This window comes from Lontra canadensis, unplaced genomic scaffold, assembly GCF_010015895.1.
Source record: "Lontra canadensis isolate GAN:19392208 unplaced genomic scaffold, GSC_riverotter_1.0 scaffold118, whole genome shotgun sequence".
In the NCBI taxonomy this organism is placed as follows: domain Eukaryota; kingdom Metazoa; phylum Chordata; class Mammalia; order Carnivora; family Mustelidae; genus Lontra; species Lontra canadensis.
Genome location: NW_022631112.1, coordinates 469,286 through 493,490, shown reverse-complemented (window position 1 = coordinate 493,490; position 24,205 = coordinate 469,286). Strand labels below are relative to the sequence as shown.

The following is a 24,205-nucleotide window of genomic DNA, read 5'->3' as shown; positions in this document are numbered from 1 at the left end:
ACAATGGTGGGGCACCTTGGTGGCCCAGTGGGTTAAGCCTCTGCCTTCGGCTCAGGTCATGATCTCAGAGTCCTGGGATCGAGCCCCACGTCAGGCTCTCTGCTCCGTAGGGAGCCTGCTTCCCCCTCTCTCTCTGCCTGCCTCTCTGCCTGCTTGTGATCTCTCTGTCAAATAAATAAGCAATATCTTTAACAAAAAAAAAAAAGGTACAATAGTTAGAATTACTATAGTATACTTTCTAATTAAAAGTGACACAAGATAGATTAGATTTTTGTTTAAAGTCAAATATGCATCTTTTTCTTGAGATCTGAACTGAAATGAAACACCTGAGGAGAGGAGGAAGACTCAGATAGCTGGTTGTTTTCTGTAGACGGTGCTTCTGGAAGAATTTTATACCATGAACCATCAGACTGCAGACATTACTTGTATTTTTGTTTTTGTTTTTTAAACTCAAATTTAACTTGGTTGTTTCATTTTTACGTTTGAGGTTCTGTGCTGGATTCATAAAAGAAACTGCATCATTTAAATATTCTCAGGGACAGAACAATCCTTTGGCTTTTATATACACCTGTTATTCCCACTATAAACGTTGAAATTACACGAAGAAAAGAGAATGGCCTTGCTGGTGATGTTTGTACAGAATTTTATTTAAATACTGCACTTCGCACATCACATTCAGGCAGGGAAGAAAATAGCTTTCATGTTGAGCTGGAGGTAGTTATGCTAGGTTGCCACCACCAAAAGGAATCAAGCATTTAAGCATCTCATGTATATAGTCCTATTATCAAGGATGGACAGAGAAGAGGGGTTGATAGGTAAGTTCCATTCTCTGGATATGCAAGAGTTTGACGTTTTCTCAGGTGCTTTTCATCAACCTGATTAACTCTGCAGAGGTGAGAAGATGGAGGTGAGGGTGGGGGGATGCCCACCTGGACAAGGACTAGAGGTGGGAGAGAGAAATCACAGGTAGAGGTTTCCCCTTTTTGAATATTTGTATCAAATACTAATAATCTTCAAAAGTCTCTCTTTTTTTTCTCCTTTTCTTTCTTTCTTTCTTCCTTTCTCTCTCTCTCTCTTTCTTTCTTTCCCTCTTCTGTTGATAAGGGATTTCAGAGCAGCTCTGGTTTTCCTCATCTGTAAAACCTCAATTCCTTTTTATTAATCTTCTTGTGCCTGTGGAATATCAAAATTAATCATTTCTAGAGAAGCTACTCTTCGAACATTTTTTTTTTCTGAGCCAAACCTCAGTGTACAAGTTTTTAGCATGAGGAGGCTCATAATTTGTGCTATATGAGGGACATTCTTCTCTTTTTGTGAACTTTCTAAGGACACATGTTTATGTATTTTAAAGCTGTCTAGGAAAAGCCCACTTTCTCAGGATACATTTTTATGCATTTTAAAGCTGTTTAGGAAAATGTGCAGTCCAACACCCCCAGGAATGAAGTCACGAGGTATATGCTCCACTGATAACTGTTTCTGCTTAGTTGATTTTCCCAGGTAGGTGGAAAGAAATTTTTTTTGGTAAAAATTGTGCTCAGTTTTGGTTGTTGTCTGTTGCATATAAGCAGACCGTTTCCATCAGCTAGCTTTGTGCTTTCCTGACACCAAAATGAAAGTTGTGCCTCAGAGCAGAAGCTGGAGTGTCCTGAAGAGTATCTTAAACTTGTTCATCCTGATCGCTCCCCTTCTCCTATCCTAGCCATTCCCACAACATTTTAAACCTCCAGCAAGCCTAATTTCATTCATACCGCTGGAGAAGAGAGCTGAGAGTTAGTCAAGGGTCTTGATGACAAAAGTGAACCCAGGATGGGGAATAACTTCCACCAGAATTGTCTAGCTAGTTTTGAAGGATGAGAGCTGCACTGACCTGGACTCAAACCCCATCTCTGCCACTTGCCATCTGTCTGACTTTGAGCAGATAACTCAGTGTCTTCTTAAATCTCAATAATCTTTGCTGTAAAATGCAGATCTTACTGTGAAGTCCTAGAGACTTTTATTGAAGGCAAACCACGGGCTGAGCAGTGTGCTTTACACGCCCAGTCTCATTAGATGCTATAATGGTTTGATGGGGAGGTGCTGTTTCTCTTTCAAACTAGATTAATCTGGAGATAAAGGATCCAAATTAATTTAATTCTTTCAAATGTATCTGCAAGAAACTGAGTAAGTCTGATTCTCTTGGTATGGGAGGTTGAATAATGACCCCCAAAGACAGCTATGTCCTAATTGCTGGAACTTTGCAGTGTGATTAAGTTAAGGATCTTTTTTTTTTTTTAAGATTTTATTTATTCATTTGACAGAGATCACAAGTGGGCAGAGAGGCAGGCAGAGAGAAAGGAAGGGAAGCAGACTTCCTGCTGAGCAGAGAGCCCGATGTGGGGCTTGATCCCAGGACCCCCCAGGGATCATGACCTGAACTGAAGGCAGAGGCTTTAACCCACTGAGTCACCCAGGGGCACCTTTCTGGTGAGATGGGGGGATCATCCTGAATCATCTGGGTGAGCCCTACATGTAAAAAGTACCCTTAGAAGAAGACACAAGGGAGATTTGACTACAGAGGTTATGTGGCGAAGGAAGCAAGAGGTTGGAATGATGTAAAAAAGATGCTGAGGCATGCAGGCAAGTTCTAGAAATTGAGAAAGACAAGGAGAGAGATTTCCCCCTCAGCCTCCAGAAGAAAACAGCCCTGCCCACCTCTTGATTTTAGGACACAGAGGCTGGTTTGAGACTTCTGATATTCAGGATTATAAGGGAATAAATTTGTGTTTTAAACCATCAGATTTGTAGCAATTTGTTACAGCAGCTGTAGGAAATGGATACACTGGAATTTTTCCTGTAGCTTCAATGTTTATACCTACCTGCAAGAGGACCAATGAAATTTAGAGTGAACATTGATACTTGTAGATGATAAGTGCTTCTGGATTTTGCCCTTGTGGACAAGTACAGCTTCTTTTTTAAGCTTTCAAGGGTTTTGAAAGTTCTAATATACCGTTTTCAAAGAATCAGGTGCTTCCCTGCTTCTACTTTGTTGCCATGTCAAGGAAATAACGAAACCAAGATGGAATTTTCTAGCTTATAGCTTAAACTTCCTTGTACACCTTTAAAGTTGAGGTAGCAAACTGGTGGCCTTTAGGCCAGAGATATGTCGTTTGATCTGATAGTGATTCTAGGAAATCTCAGTTATTTGCCAGAGTTTTTTATTGGTTGACTGAGTGATTATTTAAGGGGGTGGGTGGGGACGTTTCCCCACAGCTTTCCCCACCTCCCTGGTAGAGGGAGAGGATCTCCGGCAGACTCCTTGCTGAACAAGGAGCCTAATGTGGGGCTCGATCTCACAATGCTGGGACCATGAACTGAGCCAAAATAAAGAGCTGGACACTTAACTGACTGAGCCACCCAGGCGCCCCATTTGCCAGAATTTAGAGCTGAAGTGATCTCCTATAAAAAATCTCGATTTCTGACTTTTCTGGAAAATGGAAAGATCTGGCAAACTGGGTTCATAGAATTACCAGTCCATGGCTGAAAGAGCAGGGTCCGTCCTTTCCTCCTTATTATCTGGGTTGGGAGGTAGATCTAGCCACCGCAAGCTTTTCTACCCTAAGGGAGATTTGGGTCTCATCATTGCTCAGTCTGGTGGGATTCACATTCCACTCTCGAGCTGCTCCATGAGTAATAACATCCTTGTCTCTAGGTCATGACAAATTTTTGCCCCATAACTGTCCAGAGCTTTGTGATTGCTTCATTTGGAAAGTGCATCTTTGCCTCCAGAAATCTCTTCACTGGGTGGTAGCTCCTTGCCCTTCTTAGAAGGCTTTATGGATCCAGACATCTAAGAATTCTGCCTTCACTCCTATTTGGTTCATTTACAACATAATCACTAGAACTTTTTTAGGCTAATTCTCTTGGAGGAAAAGCTTGCCTTTACTTGACCACCTAAGCTCATAGCTGGGTCTATTGTTCCAATGGCAGCCACCATCATTCTGAGCCATTCTGTCTCAGATTAACTCCTGCTGATGACATTTGTCCATCCAAATGACTAGATTCTCTATGATGGCTACCCCCAGGTTGCCGCATAGAGAGAACTTCGAGAATCCTATCACTTCCTAATAGTAGAGAACAGTTATGTGTATTATAAATATAATAGTTCCCCACAACAGCAAAGAAGGTCCTCCCCCCACCCTCTTTTTTAAAATGGAAACAAAAAAAGGTGATTTTCAAAGGTAGAGACAGTATGAAATGGGATAGAAAACAAATGTTTTGGAAGCCAAATTGAGTAAAAAAGATTTCAACAGTTGGGATGACTTGCTAAAAGAAATAAAATGGAGTTTGAAGGATAAATGTGTAGTCTTGAACAGCAGTTGAAGAAATTATGTGTTCAAGCTCAAGGTTGGAGCTACGTGCCTTAATTGCAGTTCATGCTGTCTTGGATGTTGAAGATTCTATTTGACTGAGGAGGGCCACTGTGACCTGAGTGCCAAGAAGTAATGTGCTTGGATGTGTTCATTGAGCCCTGACAGCCTGTGGGCTTAATGCATTGTGCTGTGTTTGACCGGCATACTGATTTTGAAAAATTTGCAGTGGAATCCCTTCGAGTGAGGCATGTATTCTCTGGTCTTACTTATTTATGTCACTCCCCCAATTCTTAAGGTTTTTGTGTTTATGGATGGTCCTCCTCCCTTAGAATGGCAGTCTTCCAGGGGCACTGGCACCCATTTCAAGCCACATGCTGAAAGAGACTTAACAAAGGAAGGGGATCAAGAAGAGGATGGTATAGATGGGGAAGGAATCAGACACCAGTTTATGTCATAATCTCTGAGAGAACCGCAGCTCTGTACCTGGTCCCATACCTGAAGGACTCTGATGGGAAGAGGATTTAGATTCAGTCCTTCTCATGGAACATTTATAGACTAAGTGCCTTCAGTCACCAAGCTGAGAGGATACAGACAGTGACAAGTTGGACTCTGTCTTTGAGGCTGAGTTTACCCCAGAGCAGAGGAGATACACAGAGAGGGCTGTCAAACACGCAGATGGAAAGGAGGAGGCCAATTTCAGGTTGGCTTAGAAAGGTCTGTCCTCACAATTAAAGCACTTCCCAAATGGAATGGGCTGCCTTTAACACTTACCACCAGTCTTGTTGTCCAACCATTGAAGACAAGTTACAGGAGTTTGAGCTGAGGGTTAGAGTAGATGACTTTTCTCCCTCTGTTAGTGTATGGTTCCATGACCATTGACCTGCTTTCCTTTACTCACCCAGAGAGAGTGGTCCCCATATGAAATGTCTGTGGATTGTATCCGGTTCTGGTCAGACCCACTGGGAAGAGTGTTGGGTTGCAGGGTTTCCAAGTGTGGAATGGCATTGCTGGGTCTGTCTTCTGGAGACGCCAAAGCCAGCAGGCAGGACCCAGCTGTAGTTTTTATTCATCGACCTGGTGGAAGAAGCTAGGGGCGTATTTGGCAGGTACAGTCTTGTTTCTGGTTGCCTTTGTGTGTGTTGGCTTGCATCTGGCTCTGAAGACCATGTCATTACCTGTGAGTGGGGCAGCACTTCTTTTCCTGGGACAAGTACTTTGAGGGAAGTCTATTTCCTGTGTCCTCCACGAACCCAAGTAACAACACATCCGGTGGTTAGCTGCCAAGACAAGAGTTCCGAATTCTTCCCCTTTGATAGCAGAATTTAAAATAATTCAGATTTCTGTTGTGTCCCTTGGAATCCCTCAACCTTACAAAATGTGTCCCGTTTTGGCTCCATGCAGAGGACTACACCAAGCAGAGGCCACATCTCTTCCCAGCCTTCAAGGCAGAATGTTCTGGCAGCATCCTTCATTGTCCTGTCCTCTGTCGGCTACCACATGGCCACTGTCATCAGCTCTTGGGTCCTCACTGTCTCTATAGCATGATCGTAAGGAAAGCAGATGTGGCCTCTTTCTTGGCAAGTACACTTTAAGGTTCAGAGGCAGATGTTATCTGGATTTGGCATTTCTTTCTGACTTTTGCATGTTTAACCCTGGTTTAGCTCTTTGGGACATTTCCCCCCACCCCGAGATATGACAGAAATCACCTGGAGGATGTGGAGACACGGTGTAGTAGGTTCAAGGGAACAGAACTGCCACCCGATTCCCCATACTGCTATCACTGCTCTCTGCAAGGGAGACAGGCAATTCTTTCTGAAATGCCTGGAGCCAGAATTAAATGTGAAACCCCACAGCTGCTGTGGCTGTGGGACGTGTGGACAAGTCAGTCATCCTGGCAGACACCCTTCCCCTCCAGGAATTTTCTCCCCTGGGGAAGTGGGAGTGGAGCCAGGCCTGGGTTTTCCTCACACCCTCAGCTGGAGTGGGCTGATCGGCCCAGCTACCTGCCTCCCACACAGGGACCCCTGGTGTCTCTAGAGTAACAGAGGTAGAGGGTGGAGGTTCTCAGCCCTGACAGCAAGTTAATTACACCTGGAGGCTTGGGGTGGGGGAAACCATTACACGGACCCCTTGATTCCCCGGAGTTAATTTTGTAAAGCAGCTTTATAAATTCTACACACCGAACAGCTCACCCGTTTACAGTATACAAATCAGCAGTTTCTCATATATTCACAGAACTGTACGACCATTCCCACAATTTTAGGACATTTTCAGCAGTCATTCTGCCATTCCCCCCAACTTCCCTGGTCCTAGGCAGCCCGTTACCAACCCACTTTCTGTCTCTACAGAATTTGCCTGTTCTGTACATTTTGTTTAAACGGAATCCCACAGTAGGTGTGTCCTTTGTGGCTGACTTTCTTCACTTAGCCTGTTTTCAGGGTTTTCCACATTACCATGTATCAGTATTTCCCACCTTTTTATTGCTAAATAATATTCCCTCTTATGAAGATACTCTAATTCATTCATCCATTCGTCAGCTGATGGGCATTAGGGTTGATTCCACTTTTTGGCTATTACGAATCATGCTGCTAATCAACAACGCATACAAGTTTATCTGTAGATACATGTTTTCCTTTCTCTGGGGAATATACCTAGAAGTAGAATTTCTGGGTCACCTTGTAACTTTAGGTCTAATCTTTTGAAGAGTTGCCAGACATTTTCCAAAGCAGCTGCACCTTTTTACAGAGGCATTTCCTAAAAGCTCCCTGTGCTGATTCTAGAAGGAATTGTAATGCGCTTCCCATGTAGATAAGAATCCTTACTCTGCCTCATTTGGAAGTAAAATAACGGCAGCACACATACCAGCTTTTACCTAAAGGAGAGAATACTTCTCGAGTCTTCACTTCTTCCAAGTTCTTCTTTTCAGCCTTCCACAGCCTTCAGCTCTTGCTCACAGCTCAAGGTGAACCTGGGCACCAACTAGACGACTAGCCAGCCTAGTGCTGGGTAGGATTACCCGGTGTCCATGGACACCATGGGTCGGCTGCAAAGAGTTAAGCTGATCTGGGAAACTGATCTGTAGGGGTGAGTGGAGCAGGGCCGCAGATGTGTAATCCCCACTTCTGAGAATGTGACATTTCTCCTGTGTCATCACTTTCTTGGGGCTATCTGGTAAAAACTGAGTCATGAGGTGCCGACCAAAATCCATTGCACTCAATGTGGAACTTGAGGGATCTGCTCATTCCTGAGATATTTGGAGCTGTCAGTCCTGCCAGCTAGAAGGTAAACAACTTGCTGGCAATGAAGTCCTGCCCCAGGGTCTTTTTCCAGCTCGTCTGAGAGGCGTAGACCCAAATGGCTGGCCTGTGAGAACCTGAACGTGAGGGAGGGCTGCGTGGAGGTGACGTGATGGTTGAGCGGCCCCACCCTTCCCAGAGTCCTGTTTCCAGAGCAGCCCCAGTGCAGGGATGCAAAAGCCAGCTGTCATTGTCCTGTGAGCGTTTTAAGAACATTCCTTCTGCCGCAGATGAGCATTTCCAGATGGCACCGGTGGACCGACCTGAGCCTTGTTGTCCTTTCTTTGTGTTCGCAGCCACGGCACAGGGTACGAGAGTGACAACCACACGACGCCCATCCTCTGTGGTGCCCAGTACAGAATACACACCCACGGCGTCTTCAGGGGCATTCAGGTGAGAACTTGGGAGGGGGGGCTTGCTGGACGGGGACTTGTATGCCTCTTTCCTTTCTCAATAGCCCTTCGCTTCCATGCTGATGGCCATTTGGTCCTGGTAAGTCTGTTCCTCATTACAGAGTGCTCTGACGATAGGGACCTCTCCTCTTCCACTGGGGTGGAGAGGGCAGCCCCTTCTCTACAGGTCCTTGTGACCACACCCACATCCCTGACTTGGACCAAGATGCTTCTGGCAGAACCCCATCCCTTCTCCTTCGCTGCTTAATTCACCTTTCCCAGGTGGGCTGTGGAACTCTTGCAATGAATGATCCAGACGCTTGGCTTCCAAGTCAGAACCTTGACTTGGTCTGCATTGTCAAGCGCCCGAAGCTGACTCTTCTCTTGCTTGGTGTTCTACTAATAACAATAAATAATGACAATAACAGCAACACCGTGTTGGTGCTGGACATTTTCTATGTGCCAGGAGGTATGCCAAATTTTATATATGGGCTTTTTGTCTTCATCAACTCAAGTTTTTAGATCAGTTCCAGGTTTAAGGAAAAATTGTGCAGAAAGTACAAAGAGTTCCCCTGTCCTCCCTTTTCTCCCTCCTCCCTGGGACTAACATTTTGCCTCGGTATGATACACTTGTTACACTTGATGAGCCAGTATTGATACATTATTTTTTTTCTGAAACATTATTGTTAACGGAAGTCCATGGTTTACCTCAGGGTTGGGTTTTCACGCTGGGGGCTTCCATGGATTTTCTTAAATGTGTACTGCCCTACTTCTACCATTGCATTAGAGTACAGAATAGTTCCACTGTCTAAAAATAACAATGCCTGTTCATTCATCTGTCCCCCTATTCATCTATTCATCTGTCCCCCCTTCTTCTCCTCCCCCCGACAACCACTGATGTTCTTACTGTCTCTATAGTTTCGCCTTTTTCCAGGACGTGTTATGGTTGGAATCACACAGGATGCAGCCTCTTCAGACTGACCTCTGTCACTTAGCAATATGCATTTAAGGTTCTTCCATGTCTGTATTTTATTTTTCCATTTAATCCTCAGTGCACCTTTACAGGTGGGCACCATTATGTCCATTTTATGGATGAGGAAACCGAAGTCCAGAGAAGATGAGTGACTTGTGCACAGTCACACAACTGGTTGTAACACGAGACTTGTCTGATTCCGGAACCCATGTTTTTAAGCACCATGTTGCATTGCTTCTCAGGGAGACAGAGGGCTGTGAGCAGTTTGAGGGGAGGGGCCTCCAAGGAGAGTGAGGAAAGTAAAGTAAAAAGGTAGACATTTTGGAGAATTCACAAAAGTCCACGGCAGACCACCTCAGCAGAGCCTCTTTTGGGGATCAGAACCACACACAGTTACCAAGAGTCTCAGTGTGTGACTTTCACGTGTGCCTCAGTGACTCTAACACGAGTGACCGTGGTGATACTTTCACCAGAATAGTCAGTACCCGAGAAGTAAGTTGTGTGCGAGCCAGGTCCCAACATGATGTATGGGGCAAGTAGCTCTGAGATATTCTGATTGATGTTTCCAGAAGCATCATGGTGATAGAACAGTGTTCTCCCTCAGCCCAAACCTTCCAAGGGTGACAATAAGGTGAGGGTTATAGAAATATGAAATCTGATGGAGGTACAGGAAGAGTCATCCCAGTCTCCCCTCCATCAAATGCCCCCAGCATCCTCCACCAGGATCCTTGACTGACATCGACAACACGGTTTTATATCCTGCTGTTGTGTGTGCTACCTCTAGATTAAATCAAAGGAAATGAAGAGAGCCCCTTTTAACTTCCTGTCCTCCAATCCCAGGTTGTCAGACTCACTATCATGGCTGTGGATAGACTCCAGACCTCACAGGTGTTGATTCACTACTGACTCGTTTTCTCCTAGAATTTGACAAACACAGCTGGCTCGTCATTTAAATTTACGCCACCATTTGCCTCGAGGCACTGTGGCCTATCAACAGCAAACTTGTGTGTCACCATAGTACTTTTCCTTCAAAAAAGAAAATCTCAAAGGGCAAGGCAACGTGAAATGGGATCTAGAATGTAAGTGTGGTGTGGAAGGTGCACAGATCGGGGAATGGGTTAGGCTCAGAGGTAGTTCTGGGTCTTAACACAAAACACGGATGTGCTCTTTGGTCTTGATTTGCACATCTGAAAGAGAATGAAGAAGATTCAGTGGCCGTTGGGACACTCCCACTTTCCCCATCTATGAGTCATTGATCCTGAGAGCAGGAAGGAGAATTTGTCTCGCTGTGTCCCCTTAGCACCTTGTCATGGAGAACTGATACATACCCACTCCCTCAAGGTAAAGGGAATCAACAGTGAAGGACATGGAAAGTGCCCAGAAGACAGACACAGTGTTTTCTGGTGTTACTATTGAGCGATTACTCTGCCTATATCATTGGCCTCTGGTGGTTCAGTCCTTCACAGAGAGAGCCCCCAGCTCTCAGGGGCCTCTTCCTTCCTTGTCATTTACTCCCACATGGAAAGTCTGGTCAGTTTGGGGTTCATTCAGTATCCCATATTTTTCTCTAATAAGGACTTCCCCACACATTTCAGACTGGGCCTGAAGTCATGTGGCTGTGTGTCCAAGTGGGAGGAAATAGATTCTGGGACGTTGGACTTCTAGACCTCACCGTCTCCAGGGGTGAAGCTGAGAGACAGGATGGATGGGGAACTCTTGCAATCACTAGCATTTCTTTTCCAGATCCTCTGGATCAGCAACCCCAAAAAGACCTCAAAGAAGTACCAGTTCTGGTTGATTCGTAGTAGTAATGTTGGCGTGCTGCACTGTAACATGGTCTGATCTGTCGTCCATTAGTGATGTCTGCTGTGGGCATCTGGAGTATGGATGGGAGCAGTTTTACATCTTATAACCGTCATCCTGTCTTTGGATATATTCTAAAGCTCACTTCCACCAGGACTGACATGAATGTTCACATGTGGCTTAAAGCCTCCATTTCTCTCATACTCTGCTCGTAGGATGTGCGACGTGTGCCTGGAGTTGCCCCAACTCTTGTCCGGTCGGCATCTGAGACCAGTGAGAAACGCCCCTTCATGTGTGCTTACCCGGGCTGCAATAAGAGATATTTTAAGCTGTCTCACTTACAGATGCATAGCCGGAAGCACACTGGTAAGTGTGTCCCCTGTCCAGCCTCATTTCCAGTGGCCGGTGGGCAAGGGGGATTCAAGAGCTCCTGCTCTTGGCTGTCCCACCGCTAAGGACACCGGAAATTTCTTGGATTGGCAGTAGGCAGTGCTTTGAAAGATCTGGCCAAGAAGATTAAAAAAGCTGCCAGGGGCATTTTCCAACCCAATGGTCTATCCTTTAATAAAGAATTTAGTAAACTTTCTTCAGGAATGACAGAGCAGAGTGGTGGAAAAAGAATTCCGCTGAACTAAAGAGGCTTAATATGTGTTTGAATTCTGACTTCACAACCAACTGGTGAGACCTTGAGCAAGTTACTGAACCTCTCTTTGGACTTCCTTTTGTCTCATGGAAAATGGAGGTGGTAATGCCTTTCTTATTCCAGTCTTAAGACTAGATTTACGTTTTTTTTTTTTAGAGAGAGAGAACAAGCAGGAGAGGGGCAGAGGCACAAGGACAGACGATCTCCAGCAGACTCCACACTGAGTGTGGAGCCTGATGTGGGGCTCAATCTCATGACCTGAGATGATGATCTGAGCTGAAATTAAGAGTTGGACACTTAACTGACTGAGGCACCCCGGTGCCCAAAGTCTAGATTAACTTTTATTTTATTTTATTTATTTATTTATTTATTTAATTTATTTTTAAAAAGATTTTATTTATTAAATTGACAGACAGAGATCACAAGTAGGCAGAGAGGCAGGCAGAGAGAGAGGAGGAAGCAGACTGCCTGCCAAGCAGACAGCCGGATGTGGGGCTCCATCCCAGGACCCTGCGATCATGACCCAAGCTGAAGGCAGAGGTTTCAATCAACTGAGCCACCCAGGTGCCCCTAGATTAACTTTTAAAATCAAATTAAATGCAAGGCATTAGCTATGAAGCACCTAGTATAGTCTGTATGTCAATAGGTCTGAATAAACAATAGTGTAACTATTAGAATACTATTAGCATCTCTAAAGAGAGAGGACCTATTCCGGGAGTTTGGTAATCAGACAGTTTTGAGAGATTGATGAGCAAGTCAGTAAGACTTAAAGAGAGGTGGTCCAAAGCAAAACTGAACTGTTTGGGTTAGTAACAACCGACCAGATAGGAACGGGAAAATGGATTTGGAGGTTTAATTTTTGTTTTCAATCTTAAAAAAAAAATGATTTTCGGTGATGTGTTAAGGAAAATAGGATTTTCCCACAGGCTAAGGGATCTTAACTTCCTCTGAGAAAGAGAATTGGCCTCGTCTGGTCATTGGCTACCTTGAGTGTGAGCAGCCATTTCACAAAAGTTTGCTCTTTTCCTTGTGGGCACTGGACGAGAGTGTGGTCGGGTTACCACTGCAGGGAAGACTGAGTGAGAAGCAGTGAGAAGCCAGGCTTTCCTACAGGGGAGCTGGCACTGTTTTTTCCCATAACTGGAAGGGCAGTTTTATTGTTACAGTTACCCTTACTATTTTGTTATTGCTGCTTATTTTGCTCTGGGGAAGCTGAAGAAGAGACGAGCTGTATTCACATCTCTTTGGATCATTGGATTTTGCTAAGTTGTTGTGTCTGGAGGATGCAGTTCTAGAACAAACCTGAGTCTGCACTCAGTAGACCACAGGCTCCAAGGCTAAAGATGAGAGAACTGGGGACCTGTTATATTTTTACATGTTTCCCAAATGAGATCGTTTGAAAAGCATTTATGAAGTCTATTAAGAAAATGATAAAGAAAAATTGTGGCTAGAGAAATGCAAGGGAATACACTGGAGGCAATATGGTTGTAGAAACCTTGACTGGGGAAGAGACACTTAGAAAAGCAGGGAGGGGGAGTTGTGTGTGTGAGGGGCAAGCAGTGGGCAAGGTAGCCATGACCCCCACACCCTCTGATGGCTTTAAGAAGCTCCTCTTTGCAGAAGACAAGGAGAGCAGTCTGTATTTAACAGTTCTGGAGCCCTTTTCTTGGAAGAATGCAAGCTTTTCTTATCACACATGACAGTAGTAAGACTGTTGTATTAAGTACTTTTATATCAAATATTTTTTGTGTGCCAGACTCTCTACATGCATTCTTTCATTTAATCCCCACACACTGACCAGTTATCATGTGGGTAAAATATAGTGGAAGCAGAACCTGCACTTGTGCCTTTTCACTGCAAGTCATAAACCCCCTTCTCAGAGAGGTGATAGTCTGTTTTGCAGCTAGGATTCACGTATGAAAAGGGACTAAGAGAGTATGTGACAATGTGCTAAACCAGAGGCTGGAGTTAGCTGAGAAGATTTGCTGATTTGAGCCAAAGTCATCCCAGAAGGAGGAAGGGCTTGGGCTTGCTATCAAAGGGTTAGTAGGGCACGGAAGAGGAAGCAAAGAAGGAGCAGAAGCAGAAAGGCACCAAAAAGAAAGTAGACTGAGTACGGTTGTTGAAGTATAAGGCACTGGGCCAGATATAAATACGAAGTGAAGGAAAGTTTCCTGCCCCCAGGATTTTCCAGCCCCTGCAGGAAGGTAGCCACGGACCCAGTCTACCAAGTTAGATGTTCTGTAATATGTTCTGTACCGAGGGAATGAAGGGCTTTCAAACTGATCATGAAATTTCCAAGAAGGCATCACAGAAGAAGCAGGTGGCATTGGCAAGGGACGTACCATAGACTTGGTGACAGGGAGAAATGTGGAGATAAGGACAAAGGGCATTTGGTGTAAGCAAAGTGCAAGGCAGATTTAGGGAATGGTGAGCTCTGGTATAGCAGGAATAGAGATTAATCAGGGAAACAGAGGATATGAGGCCAGACAGGCAACGCGGGAATGCCTTTTAACAGAAAGAACAGCTGGTCCTGGGATGGCTTGCTCTCCATCCCAGAACACTGGTGACTCAGAATTCTCATAAGAAGGTGGGCAGGCCCAAGGTCACTCAGTGCACTCATGGAGCTTTGTTCCCAGTATTTGGCTGAACTTTCTCTAGCAAGGACAGGGGTGGGGCTTCTCCCTTCAGAGGCAGAAGTTTGTGCAATCCCACTACTGACTTCTCTTGGATAAAGGAATACCGAAGCCTTTCTAGATACTTCGGTTCCTGGTTTCACTTGAGTGTCTCACAAGCATGGAGCTGTTTAGGCTTGATCCAGGAATGAGAAGTCAGTGGCAGAGAACACCAAATCTTCAGACCATAAAACATAAAACATTTATTACCTGGGGCCAGCTCCAAGGCATACGCATTCCAGAATTTTGCCTCCAACTCAGTTGAAGAGTTAAGACGTTTTTGGTTTATTATTTTTCTAAAGATTCTCTACCAGTATTTCTCGAGCAGTGCCTGTGTGCTTGGCACTGGGCAAAGAAGCCCTTTATGTGGCTGGCCTGGCTCAAGCTATTCATGAATCCTTCAAAGCTGTGAGACTAGTAGCCCCCTTTCTCAATAAGGAAATGGCTCTTCACCCAGAGCTTGAAGTGGCAGAGCTGGTTGGGACCCTAGTGTCTGACACCAGAACCTGAGCTCCTGTCCACTTACAACTCAGAGATGAGGGACCTATCCTCATTCAACTCATCCCCCACTCTCCACTCACTGTCCAGGACCCCGTGTGCAGGAAGGCCTTGAGCCTCACATAGCAGCACCCTACCGCAGTCTACCAGAGTGCCTTAGGCTCTTGGAGATCCCTCATTCCCAGCAGGAGAGATTGCCTTTCATGAGATCCCCATTTCCAGCAGCATTTTCAAATGGATTATGTGTCTTCCCCAAGGTGAGAAACCATACCAGTGTGACTTCAAGGACTGTGAACGCAGGTTTTCTCGTTCAGACCAACTCAAAAGACACCAAAGGAGACACACAGGTTTGTAGGCTCCCTTCTCGTTGCTGGCAGTATGTTCTCTTGGGTTGCAGTTGACTTTGTGATTCTCTTTATTGTTGAATATGGATGTGAGAGGGTTAGCCATTTGCTTAGCTTTTCCCAATAAGTATGCCCCCCTCCCCCACCACTGGAGATTTTCCTTTTCTTAAGGAGGGGAAAAAAAAAAAAAGACAATGAAACATCCCACATTTCTCCTGCAGACCACAGAATAGTGGGCTCCCACTAGCCATTTCCTGATGATACGCTGAGTAGCAGTGAACAACAGGGTGGTGGAGAGCACGATCAATTTGTAGTGTGTGATTCACTTTTTCAGTCTTGGACACAGCCGAGACTCTAGTGGGAATCTGGACGTTTGTGGTTAAGGGTTAGCTGCTCCCCAGACAGAAGCAGGTCTTCAGGGATTACTGTATAGAATCAGGTGGTCCATGCCAGGCCTGGGGTGCGGGGGACATCTGAAAGAGATGCAGACATCATCACAGGGGGCTGGAAAGGCCCATCTCCTCTGGCCACCTCCAGGAAGCTGGCCCCGGGGGCCTCCCTATGCTCCCACATTGTTAGGGCTGCGGCTAGACCTTCTCTGTCCATTTAGGTGTGAAACCATTCCAGTGTAAAACTTGTCAGCGAAAGTTCTCCCGGTCTGACCACCTGAAGACCCACACCAGGACTCATACAGGTAAAACAAGTGCGTAAACTTTTCTTCACATTTATTTTTCATTATTTTTTTTAAAAAAATACTGTTGAATGAAGTTGTTTGTATTGGGAGAGATGGGAAAAGATGAGTGTAAAAGTTCTGAGCAGGTGTAGCAAGAGAAAGAACAGTGCAGGGCTCTCTTTAATAACATTGTTTCAGAAGGGATGGGGCTGGGAACTACAGAGCAGAAGGGAGAAATGCAAAGAACACTCCTTTACTGTGTGTCCAGAAAGAAAGGAGGAGAGGAGCTAGGTCCCCACTGTTCCCAGTTTGCTGCATTACACCGTGTCGCTCCATTTGATAAGATCATCAACTTTACAGAAAAACAGCAGAAATTCTCACAAGCCAAATATTTACTCTCTGGAGAGCTCACATTTCATGACACTATTTTCAGAGGCCTGAATCCTTGCTGGGCTAAAAGTTAATGTCCCAGGAGCAGACATGGTTTCTGCCAAACTCATATCAGCATGTGGATATTATTCCCTCTTTACTAGTGTAGAGAGGGGAACAGGGCATTTATTCACTGGTCGCTGAAACTTTTTGCTTTTCCACAAGCTTGGTGTGATTCCTAATGAAAGTAGCACCACCTTTGCTGTGTATTTTCTAGCTTTGGAAGGAGGGTCAAGGCTTAGGGTTATCTCGCTGTATCTTTGCAACATCCTTGTAAGAAGAGGAAGGTAGGCATGTTTTATCCCCATTTTTCAGATGAGGAGACTGAGGCCCGTAGTGATGAAATGACTTGTCTACAGTCCCAAAGCTAGTAAGTAGCAATCCCAATTCCTTCTGCTCCCAGCCCACCACGTCCCATGGCTTTCTTTTTTGGAGAAAGCGTAGGTTTGTCTCACAGCCCAGGGAGGGTAGAAATCAGGAAGAGAGCCAAGGTCAGCAAAGCTGAGTGCCGTTGAGAGACTGAGGAGAGTGAAGACCAATGAGAGAAAGGGTTGGGCTTTGCCCATTAGAACATGACCTTTGACAGCGTGGCTGGAGGTTGGGAGGGATAGCCAAGGGTCAGATCAGGAAGAGCAGAGGAATAGTGAGTTGGAGATGAAGGAAAACATGAGGTTGTGAGCCCCCATGAAGTAGCAGATTCTCATCCCCAATAGGCTGCATTTATAAACCTGTGCCCACCCCAGAGTTGATGGGACAGGCCTCTCTTTTGCCCTTCTCAGGTGCCTCTCGTGTTTCTTCTTTTTCTTAGTCCTGAGCTCATAATTTGGTGAGAAAATTATCATCCCTTATATCCAGGCCCCCTCCTCCTCTAACCCTGTGTCTATAGGCATATGTGCAAAATGACCCACGCCACTGGCAGACTGTTTTACCCTATTTTGATCAGCCCCTAGTTCTGACCCTGAAACAGTGCCTCCCCTGAGACATTGCTCCCTGCTTGTGCCAACCAGTAGTTCTCAGAGGAGCCAAAGTGGGACCAACAATATCCTGGGAAGTTCTCCTTGGTTGGACAGAGATTGGCTCCTGAGGCATTTTTACTTGGGAAAAAGACACACACAGCTCTATCTCCATTAGGGCCAGGCCTGGGAGGGGGGATCCTGCCAAGCCCATGGGCTTAGGAACAGACAGGCCCAGGGATTAAATCCTGCTTGGGTCTGCCCTTGCTAGTGGTCTAGCCTCAGCTCCAGAGTGGGCATACTAATGCTTGTCTTGCAGAGCTGTTGTAAGGGATACGTGAAATAAAGTATACAGAAGATACCCAGCACAAGGCTGGCATATACTAGGCATTTCATAAATGCTGATTATCCTTCCTGTCCAGAATGAGGCTTGGAAGGAACTTCTGAGAGCTCCTTAGGTGGGGAGGTCTCGATCTTTTGGCAAGCTCATTAAAAATCTTAAAACCACGCCTCTACTAGAACAGGGATTATGCTCTGAGGAACACTTGAAGGTAAAGGAAGCAAATACCCTGCCAAGTGGTATCAATGACTTATTTTAAAATACGCAGCCCATCCAGAATATTGACACAGACAGAGATATGTAAGCTACAGTCCCAGCTCTACTACAGGAGGGCGATCCATCAGTAATACCCAGGGTCATGAACCTGAGCTCCTGCAGCCCACTGAAGCTGGATTCCCTGGGAAGACAGTGGAGGGGAAACATCTATGCAATTCACAAAATGGTCTAAGAGCAAAGGTTGAAACAAATGTTTTCCCCTCGATTACATATGAATTGCCCATTTTGATTAACTAGTCTCTTTCCTTTCCTGTCATTTCCCCAGTCCTCTGACTTAATAATATTTCATACTTTCTACAGTCATTTAATCCTGAAGGGTCCAGAGGTGCTGCCATTCCAAGGCTGCCCATGAAATGAGCCCGATTTGTTAGCCTAGGGAAAGAACTGGCCGGGGGTTGTGTTGATGGGGGGTGAGTGCCTTGGGATGATTTAACTCAGAACTTTGAGAGTTGAACTTGTGCCCAGTCTCTCTGCCGCAAGTGTCTCTGACCGGCAATTGTGTCAACAGGTGAAAAGCCCTTCAGCTGTCGGTGGCCCAGTTGTCAGAAAAAGTTTGCCCGCTCAGACGAATTAGTCCGCCATCACAACATGCACCAGAGAAACATGACCAAACTCCAGCTGGCGCTTTGAGGGGGTCTGACCGGGGGACATGTCTGTGTCCCAGGCAGGACGGTGTGTGAACTCCTTTCAAATCTGACTTTAAAATTCCTCCTCACTCACCTCTCTAAGAAGGAAATGGCCGGTGGTCTTCTTCAACCAGCTTCCAAGACAAGATGGCTGTGCTGCTGGATCCCGCCAGGTTTGCCCCAGGCCGCTGGGCTCTGCTTGGCTTGCTTTTCCAGAGACCCTGGAGAAGTGGCTGACAAAGTCCAGTTAGTTCAAAGCCCATCTCTGCCATTTGGTCTGGGTTTTCCACTGGGAGAAGAGCCATTATTGGTAACGTTACCCCCGCCCCCTCTTCTCCTTTTACGCTCCTTTTCACTAGGAATGGAGTCATTGTACCATTTTCCATCATAGAATATTTACAGGCTGGGGCATGTGTATGTGTCTGCTAATGTAAACTTTGTCATGGTTTCCACTTACTAACAGCCAGAAATAAATCAGAGAGCAAGGCACCGGGGCTGAGCCCTGTCTGACATTTCGGAGGCTAGGCAGGCCGCTAACCTGGACAGCGCGATGTACTGCTCCCAGGCCCCTTAAGAGACATGTGTGTTTCAAGCAGCCTAAGAAAGAATCAGAACTAACCAGTACCTCTGTAGAGAAATCAAAAAGAATCTTCCCGTTGAGCTAATTCAATGTTAACACTAGCACAATGCTGTTAAGCTGTGCTTGGAGATCTGAGATTTGGGGTTTATTTTTGACTTTTTGGAGTTGTAATCACATTCCTCTTCAGAGATGTACATCTCTCCTCACACAAAGGAAGTGGAATTCATTTTTATCATCTAGGGTGTCCTTAGAATGTACAGACCGTGTTGGGTATGTGGCTTCAAGTTGTAAAAATTAAAGTGATTCTAGAAGAAAATTGGGCTGGTCCAGCATCCCCACTGATAAGACTGTTGTTAAGTAACTTTGAGTCTAACAGTGTATGTGGCAAGATGAGACTTACTAGTGTGAGGAAATCCATTAAGGGTGGTTGAGTGTGTGTGAGTGTGTGTGTGTGTGCATGTGTGCTAAAGGAGGGTGTTTATTATTTACTGTTGCTTGAAATTATTGTGTAAATGTATATATCTGATCATGATTTGCTCTTTGACAACTAAACTTAGGAAATGTGTAAATGTTAGATGCATCACTGTTTTGGTGTTGATCTTACAACATATCAATGATAACACTAAAAATGTAACCTGCATTTTTCACTTCACTCTCAATTAAAGTCTCTTCAAAAGGAAAGTGGCAAGATTGTATCAGCTGCATTGTGTTCAAATCTTAAGAAGGGTTGAGACTGTCTTAAACAGGTAAGAAGATGCTATGGGACATCAAAGGTCACGAACCCCAGGAAGCAGTTATCCATCCTGGAAGCAGCCAGCCTCCCCGGGTGATGGTGTTCGCGCTGTGGTCAGATGCCTTTATGGAGGGCTTGGTGAATTTAATCAGGCTATCCTTGTATCCCTAACAAGTGATACAAGATTCCAGGTCAGCAAATGAGACTAGGGATGCTAATGATGACTGGGCTTTGTCTGGAAAGTTCACAGGTACATACAGCAGTTGGGAGGCCAGAGGCTGAACACTTTGAACACCTAGCACAACTGAGTTGCCGTCTGTGGTTGTTAGAAATCAGCTCGGTAGGTGGAAAAGTGCTTAGACTTTCCAGGGCAGCCGGGTGTAAATGCAAAGGTCTACATTATGTATAAACTATAAACTCTTTTTCTGGTTCTGGTGTATGGTCTCTGAGCTGTAAATAAGGAGGTTGACTTGGTGGTGCCCTTCCCAGCTCCAGTAGCTTGGAATGCGCCTGCGCCCAGGTTTCACGTCTTCCTCCATAGCGTACCCAGAGCAGACAGCTGCTCTGCCACGGAGACTCTCCAGCAGCTAAGAGTTTGGGCCGTCTAAAAGTCAGGTCCTGAGGCCCCCTCTTCGTTTGCATCTGGCTCTTGCATCATTGTTAATTATAGCTAGTATGGTGACTCATTTGTATCAGCCAGTTTTATCTTTTCCTGCCAGAAGACAGCATTTCTCTGGAGAAGCTCAGGACAAGCATGGCCAACGTCAGCAAGTCAGAGCGAGCCAGGTCTCACAACGACAGCAAAGCCACATTGTCTCAACCGCAGGAGGAAGACCAGAGATTCTCACACTGCCTTAGCGGTTTAACAGGCGACAGCTAAGGTCACTGACCAACCTGGGTTCAAATCCTAAATCCCTAGTTTCCTCTTCTGCAAGGTAGGAACAAAAGATTCCCCTGCTTGATAGGATTTTTGTGAAGATTAAATTTAAAAAAGAAAGAGAAGAAGGAAGAAAGAGGAAGGGAAGGGAATGAAAAGAGAAGAGAAAAGAAAAGATCTAGGACAAAGCAAAGGCTTGAGAAGCATTACCTAGGAAACTAATTAGCTAAGAACTCACCTGCTAATTTCCTTTAGCTCTGCCCTGTGTATGTTTCCTGGCATTGTCGAGCCATCTTCATTGGTCAGCCCTGCAAAATGACAAATCCAGGGTGCCTGGGTAGCTCAGTAGGTTAAAGCCTCTGCCTTCGGCTCGGGTCATGATCTCAGGGTCCTGGGATTGATCCCCGCATTGGGCTCTCTGTTCAGTGGGGAGCCTGCTTGTGATCTCTGTCTGTCAAATAAATAAATAAATAATCTTAAAAAAAAAAAAAAGACAAATCTATTTTCCTATACCCCCAAGCAGAGGTGAGGTTTACAGCAAGACGGCTCTTGCTGACATCTGCACAGAGACGACATCTGCTCGCTCTGTGTCTTCTGTGAGGCTCTGGGTGGCAGTGAGTGTGTGCCTCTGAGACTTACGGATCTGAGCCTCAGTCGATCGTCAGGGTGAAAGTCAGGGAAAGTTGGTCGGGGGGAGCTCTCTGTACCTCCAGTGAGGTTGTGTTTGGTTCGTGTGTCAAAATGTGCGTTTTCCCCTCTTGCTTGACTAGAGTGTCTATCTAGTTCAGTATATGGTTCAATGTCTTTGAAAGCCCCCTTCTCCTTTGCTGGATTACTCAGACTGTTGCAGTCCTCTGTAGCCCCCTCATGTCTGAACTTGTGTTGCATTCTAAGTCTGTAACAATAAATTGTAACTTCGGTGGGTATAGCGCTTTCCCATCTAGGACGATCTGCAAGGTCAACGAGTCAAGTTTCATTGCCACTTTACAAACGAGAAGCTGAGGCAGGACTTGGTCTTGATGTCCTGTACCCACCAGTCAGGCTCAGTGACATAGACTCGCACTCCCTCCACTGTTTCAGATCTGTGAACACGGTCTTCCCAGCCGGACCATGAGCCGCTGGATAGGAGCGGATCTGCCTCTCCTGGGTTACTTAGAGAAAGGCCTTCTCAACCTTCAGTGACCATGGGCATCACGTGAGGGATCGCCAAGGGGCGTACTCAGCTTTGGAAGCACTGGGGCAGGGCCTGAGAGTCTGCATTTCTTAGAAGCTCCCAGCTGGGCCATAAACTGCCCTTTCCATAGCAAGGACCTAGAGAGTGGGCTCAATAAATGCTTGCTGAAAGGTGACTGATGAGATTTGCTCTTGACAGTCCTGGGGCCACACTGAACCTGTCTAGCCCAGAGAGGGAGCAGCCAGGGAAGATGGCCCCAGGGCTGTGCAGCGGTGGCCTGTGGAGCTGTGGGTAGGGACGCTCATGCTACAGGTGTTACCCCGGTGGATCCGGGAGAACCCATGGGGAGTTCTGGTTTCCAACCAGGTCTCCCCATCCTCTGTTGGTGACCGCCACAAGCAGGGAGGCCTCCCTGGGCGAGATGAAGTGTGCTATGCCTTCCATGGTCCACATCACCAAAGCAGCCCTCAACCTCCCTGACACCCACAACCTGGAATTCTGTGGCTTTGGAGAGAACTGACTCCCTGTGAGCCAGCAGCCTTGCTGACAGGCAGGAATTCCCCATGTCCTGCTCCTACCGAGAACCACTTGCTTGGTGCCTTGGGTGCCAGTGGGCAAAGGCAGTGGCTTCTAGAACCCTCTCCTCCCTGCCAAGTGTTTGTACTTCTGGTCTTTGACCAACAGGTGTGTCCGGGAGAGATTTTGTGTGTGTGTGTGTGTGTGTGTGTGTGTGTGTGTGTGTGTGTGTGTAGAACAGTGGCTCTCACCTGGGGGCATTTTTCTTCAAAGCCTCACTGCTGGCTGAGTGGCTACTAAGAATTTCTCACAGGTAAATGCTTACAACAGTAAGGGAAAGCAAGCTTCCACAGGAAGGAAGACAGATCCCTAAGAAAATTCAAAGGTGTTGGCCCTTTTCATTTAGGTCTTTGCTTCTAATGACCGTGTTATGTGTCAAGGGATTAAAATCTGTGCAAAGCGTAATAAGTTTAAGTGCTCATGATGATGAAGATCACACCTGGTCTGGTTTCTTGCACTGAGAAAGCAGCTGCTTCAGGGGAGGGCGCCGGGCTTTTCTCCGTTTTTCAAGTGAAACCCTGATTCTGTTCTTGAACTGGCCTTGAGAAAGAAGGAGAGAGCCAGACAGCAGAGGAAGGGGCCGGTGGGTTTCCAGCCCAGTCAGCAGACAGCTCTGTCTACTCAAGTCCTGAATAAGGCCGGTTTTCAGAGACAGAGGAGAGCAAACCCAAGACCCAGGACTCTGGAGACTCCCTGCCTTTAGTCCCAGACTGAAAGCCAGCCGGGTATGAGGGGAAGCCTCAGACAGATCACAGATGTAAGCAGCGGAGGCAGACCAAATCAGCACATGCGAGCTGAAGAGATAACAAGATATTTTTATGGGGCAGGGGAGGACTGAAGGCTGGGCCGGGGGAGATGGGGCCGAGATAAATGCGCAGGGTGGGTTGGTTGAAACAAGCAGCTTTTCCCCTTGCAGCGTCCCAGGGGCTTTGGGGATGTTGACACCGGGTAAGAAGGATTGCCTGACACGGCAAGGATTCTGAGGGCCACTGAGGAGGCAGCTGGACTCCGGAGAAAGGGGGAAGGAGGGATGGAAAGAGGGAGACAGACAGCTCTGGCAAGAAGGATGAGACGGGATGAGGGATGAAGTGTGGATGTCAGGGAGGTCTGACAGGAAGAGGGGGCTTCTGTCTGACAGGGCCTGACCCCCACGTGAACCGGCGCCAGCACTGTGAACACACACCCAGGGCTCTCCCACGTCGGAGATGCTCAAGTGCCAACAGGCAAATGATCATAACAGGGGCCATTTATTGGACCTTTGTGTGTGGATGGAGCCAGGAGTTCTACTGAGAACATTCCCATTTTACAGATGAAGAAACAGGTTCCAAGAAGTACGTCCCACAGGGTAATATACAACCGGCTTATATAACCAGCTTGTACATGGCACAGTTGAGATTCTCACTCGACTTTGACTCTTAGCCCATTCCTTGTACCCTGTTTATCCTTCTGTCCCCACACCCGTTGGCCCCACAAACCTGAGGAGCAATCCCAATGCCTTGCCCGCTTATTCGTTCGGATACTGGGAATGTTTGTCCGGTGCGGGGAGAAAGGATATGCTTGATCGGCGTGGTGGTCTCTCTCCACATCTCCAGTTGCAGAGCTCTTTTGTAAAATATGTTTTCATTCAGTATTTTATATTAAATACCGGAACTTAAGAAATGACATAGCATAATGTGAGCCGGACAGTGATAAAAGGGGAAAATTGAGAAACACATTTAAAAGTTCAAGGTCAATGAGTACTTTTAAAAAGCAGCATCCTGCTTTCCCAAGGAGCTGAACGTCAGAGGGAACGGCCTGAGGAGGAAGCTGTTGGTTTCTGGTGATGGTTGGGGAGGGGGAGTCCTGTGGATGTGTCCTGTACATAGGACTGTCCCCACATCTCAGCAGGCAGCCTCCATTTTTCTAAGATGTCATTGGGTCCTTACTATCCAAATGAAGAGGGCCAGGGACACTGTCATAGATGCCTCTTAGACCAATTTTTCCGAGGTCTAAAAA

General features: G+C 46.2%; 1 protein-coding gene across 1 annotated transcript in view; it reads left to right on the top strand.

Annotated features, from left to right (window-relative positions):
* Nucleotides 1-19,543, top strand: part of WT1 (WT1 transcription factor) — a 48,779-nt gene extending 29,236 nt beyond the window's left edge. The window contains exons 5-9 of the mRNA XM_032841014.1: nt 7,942-8,038; nt 11,029-11,179; nt 14,887-14,976; nt 15,584-15,676; nt 18,153-19,543. Of these exons, the coding sequence (XP_032696905.1) occupies nt 7,942-8,038; nt 11,029-11,179; nt 14,887-14,976; nt 15,584-15,676; nt 18,153-18,274 (553 nt within the window). The 3' untranslated portion in view covers nt 18,275-19,543. The remainder of the gene's footprint in view (nt 1-7,941; nt 8,039-11,028; nt 11,180-14,886; nt 14,977-15,583; nt 15,677-18,152) is intronic.
* Nucleotides 19,544-24,205: the final 4,662 nt, after the last annotated feature.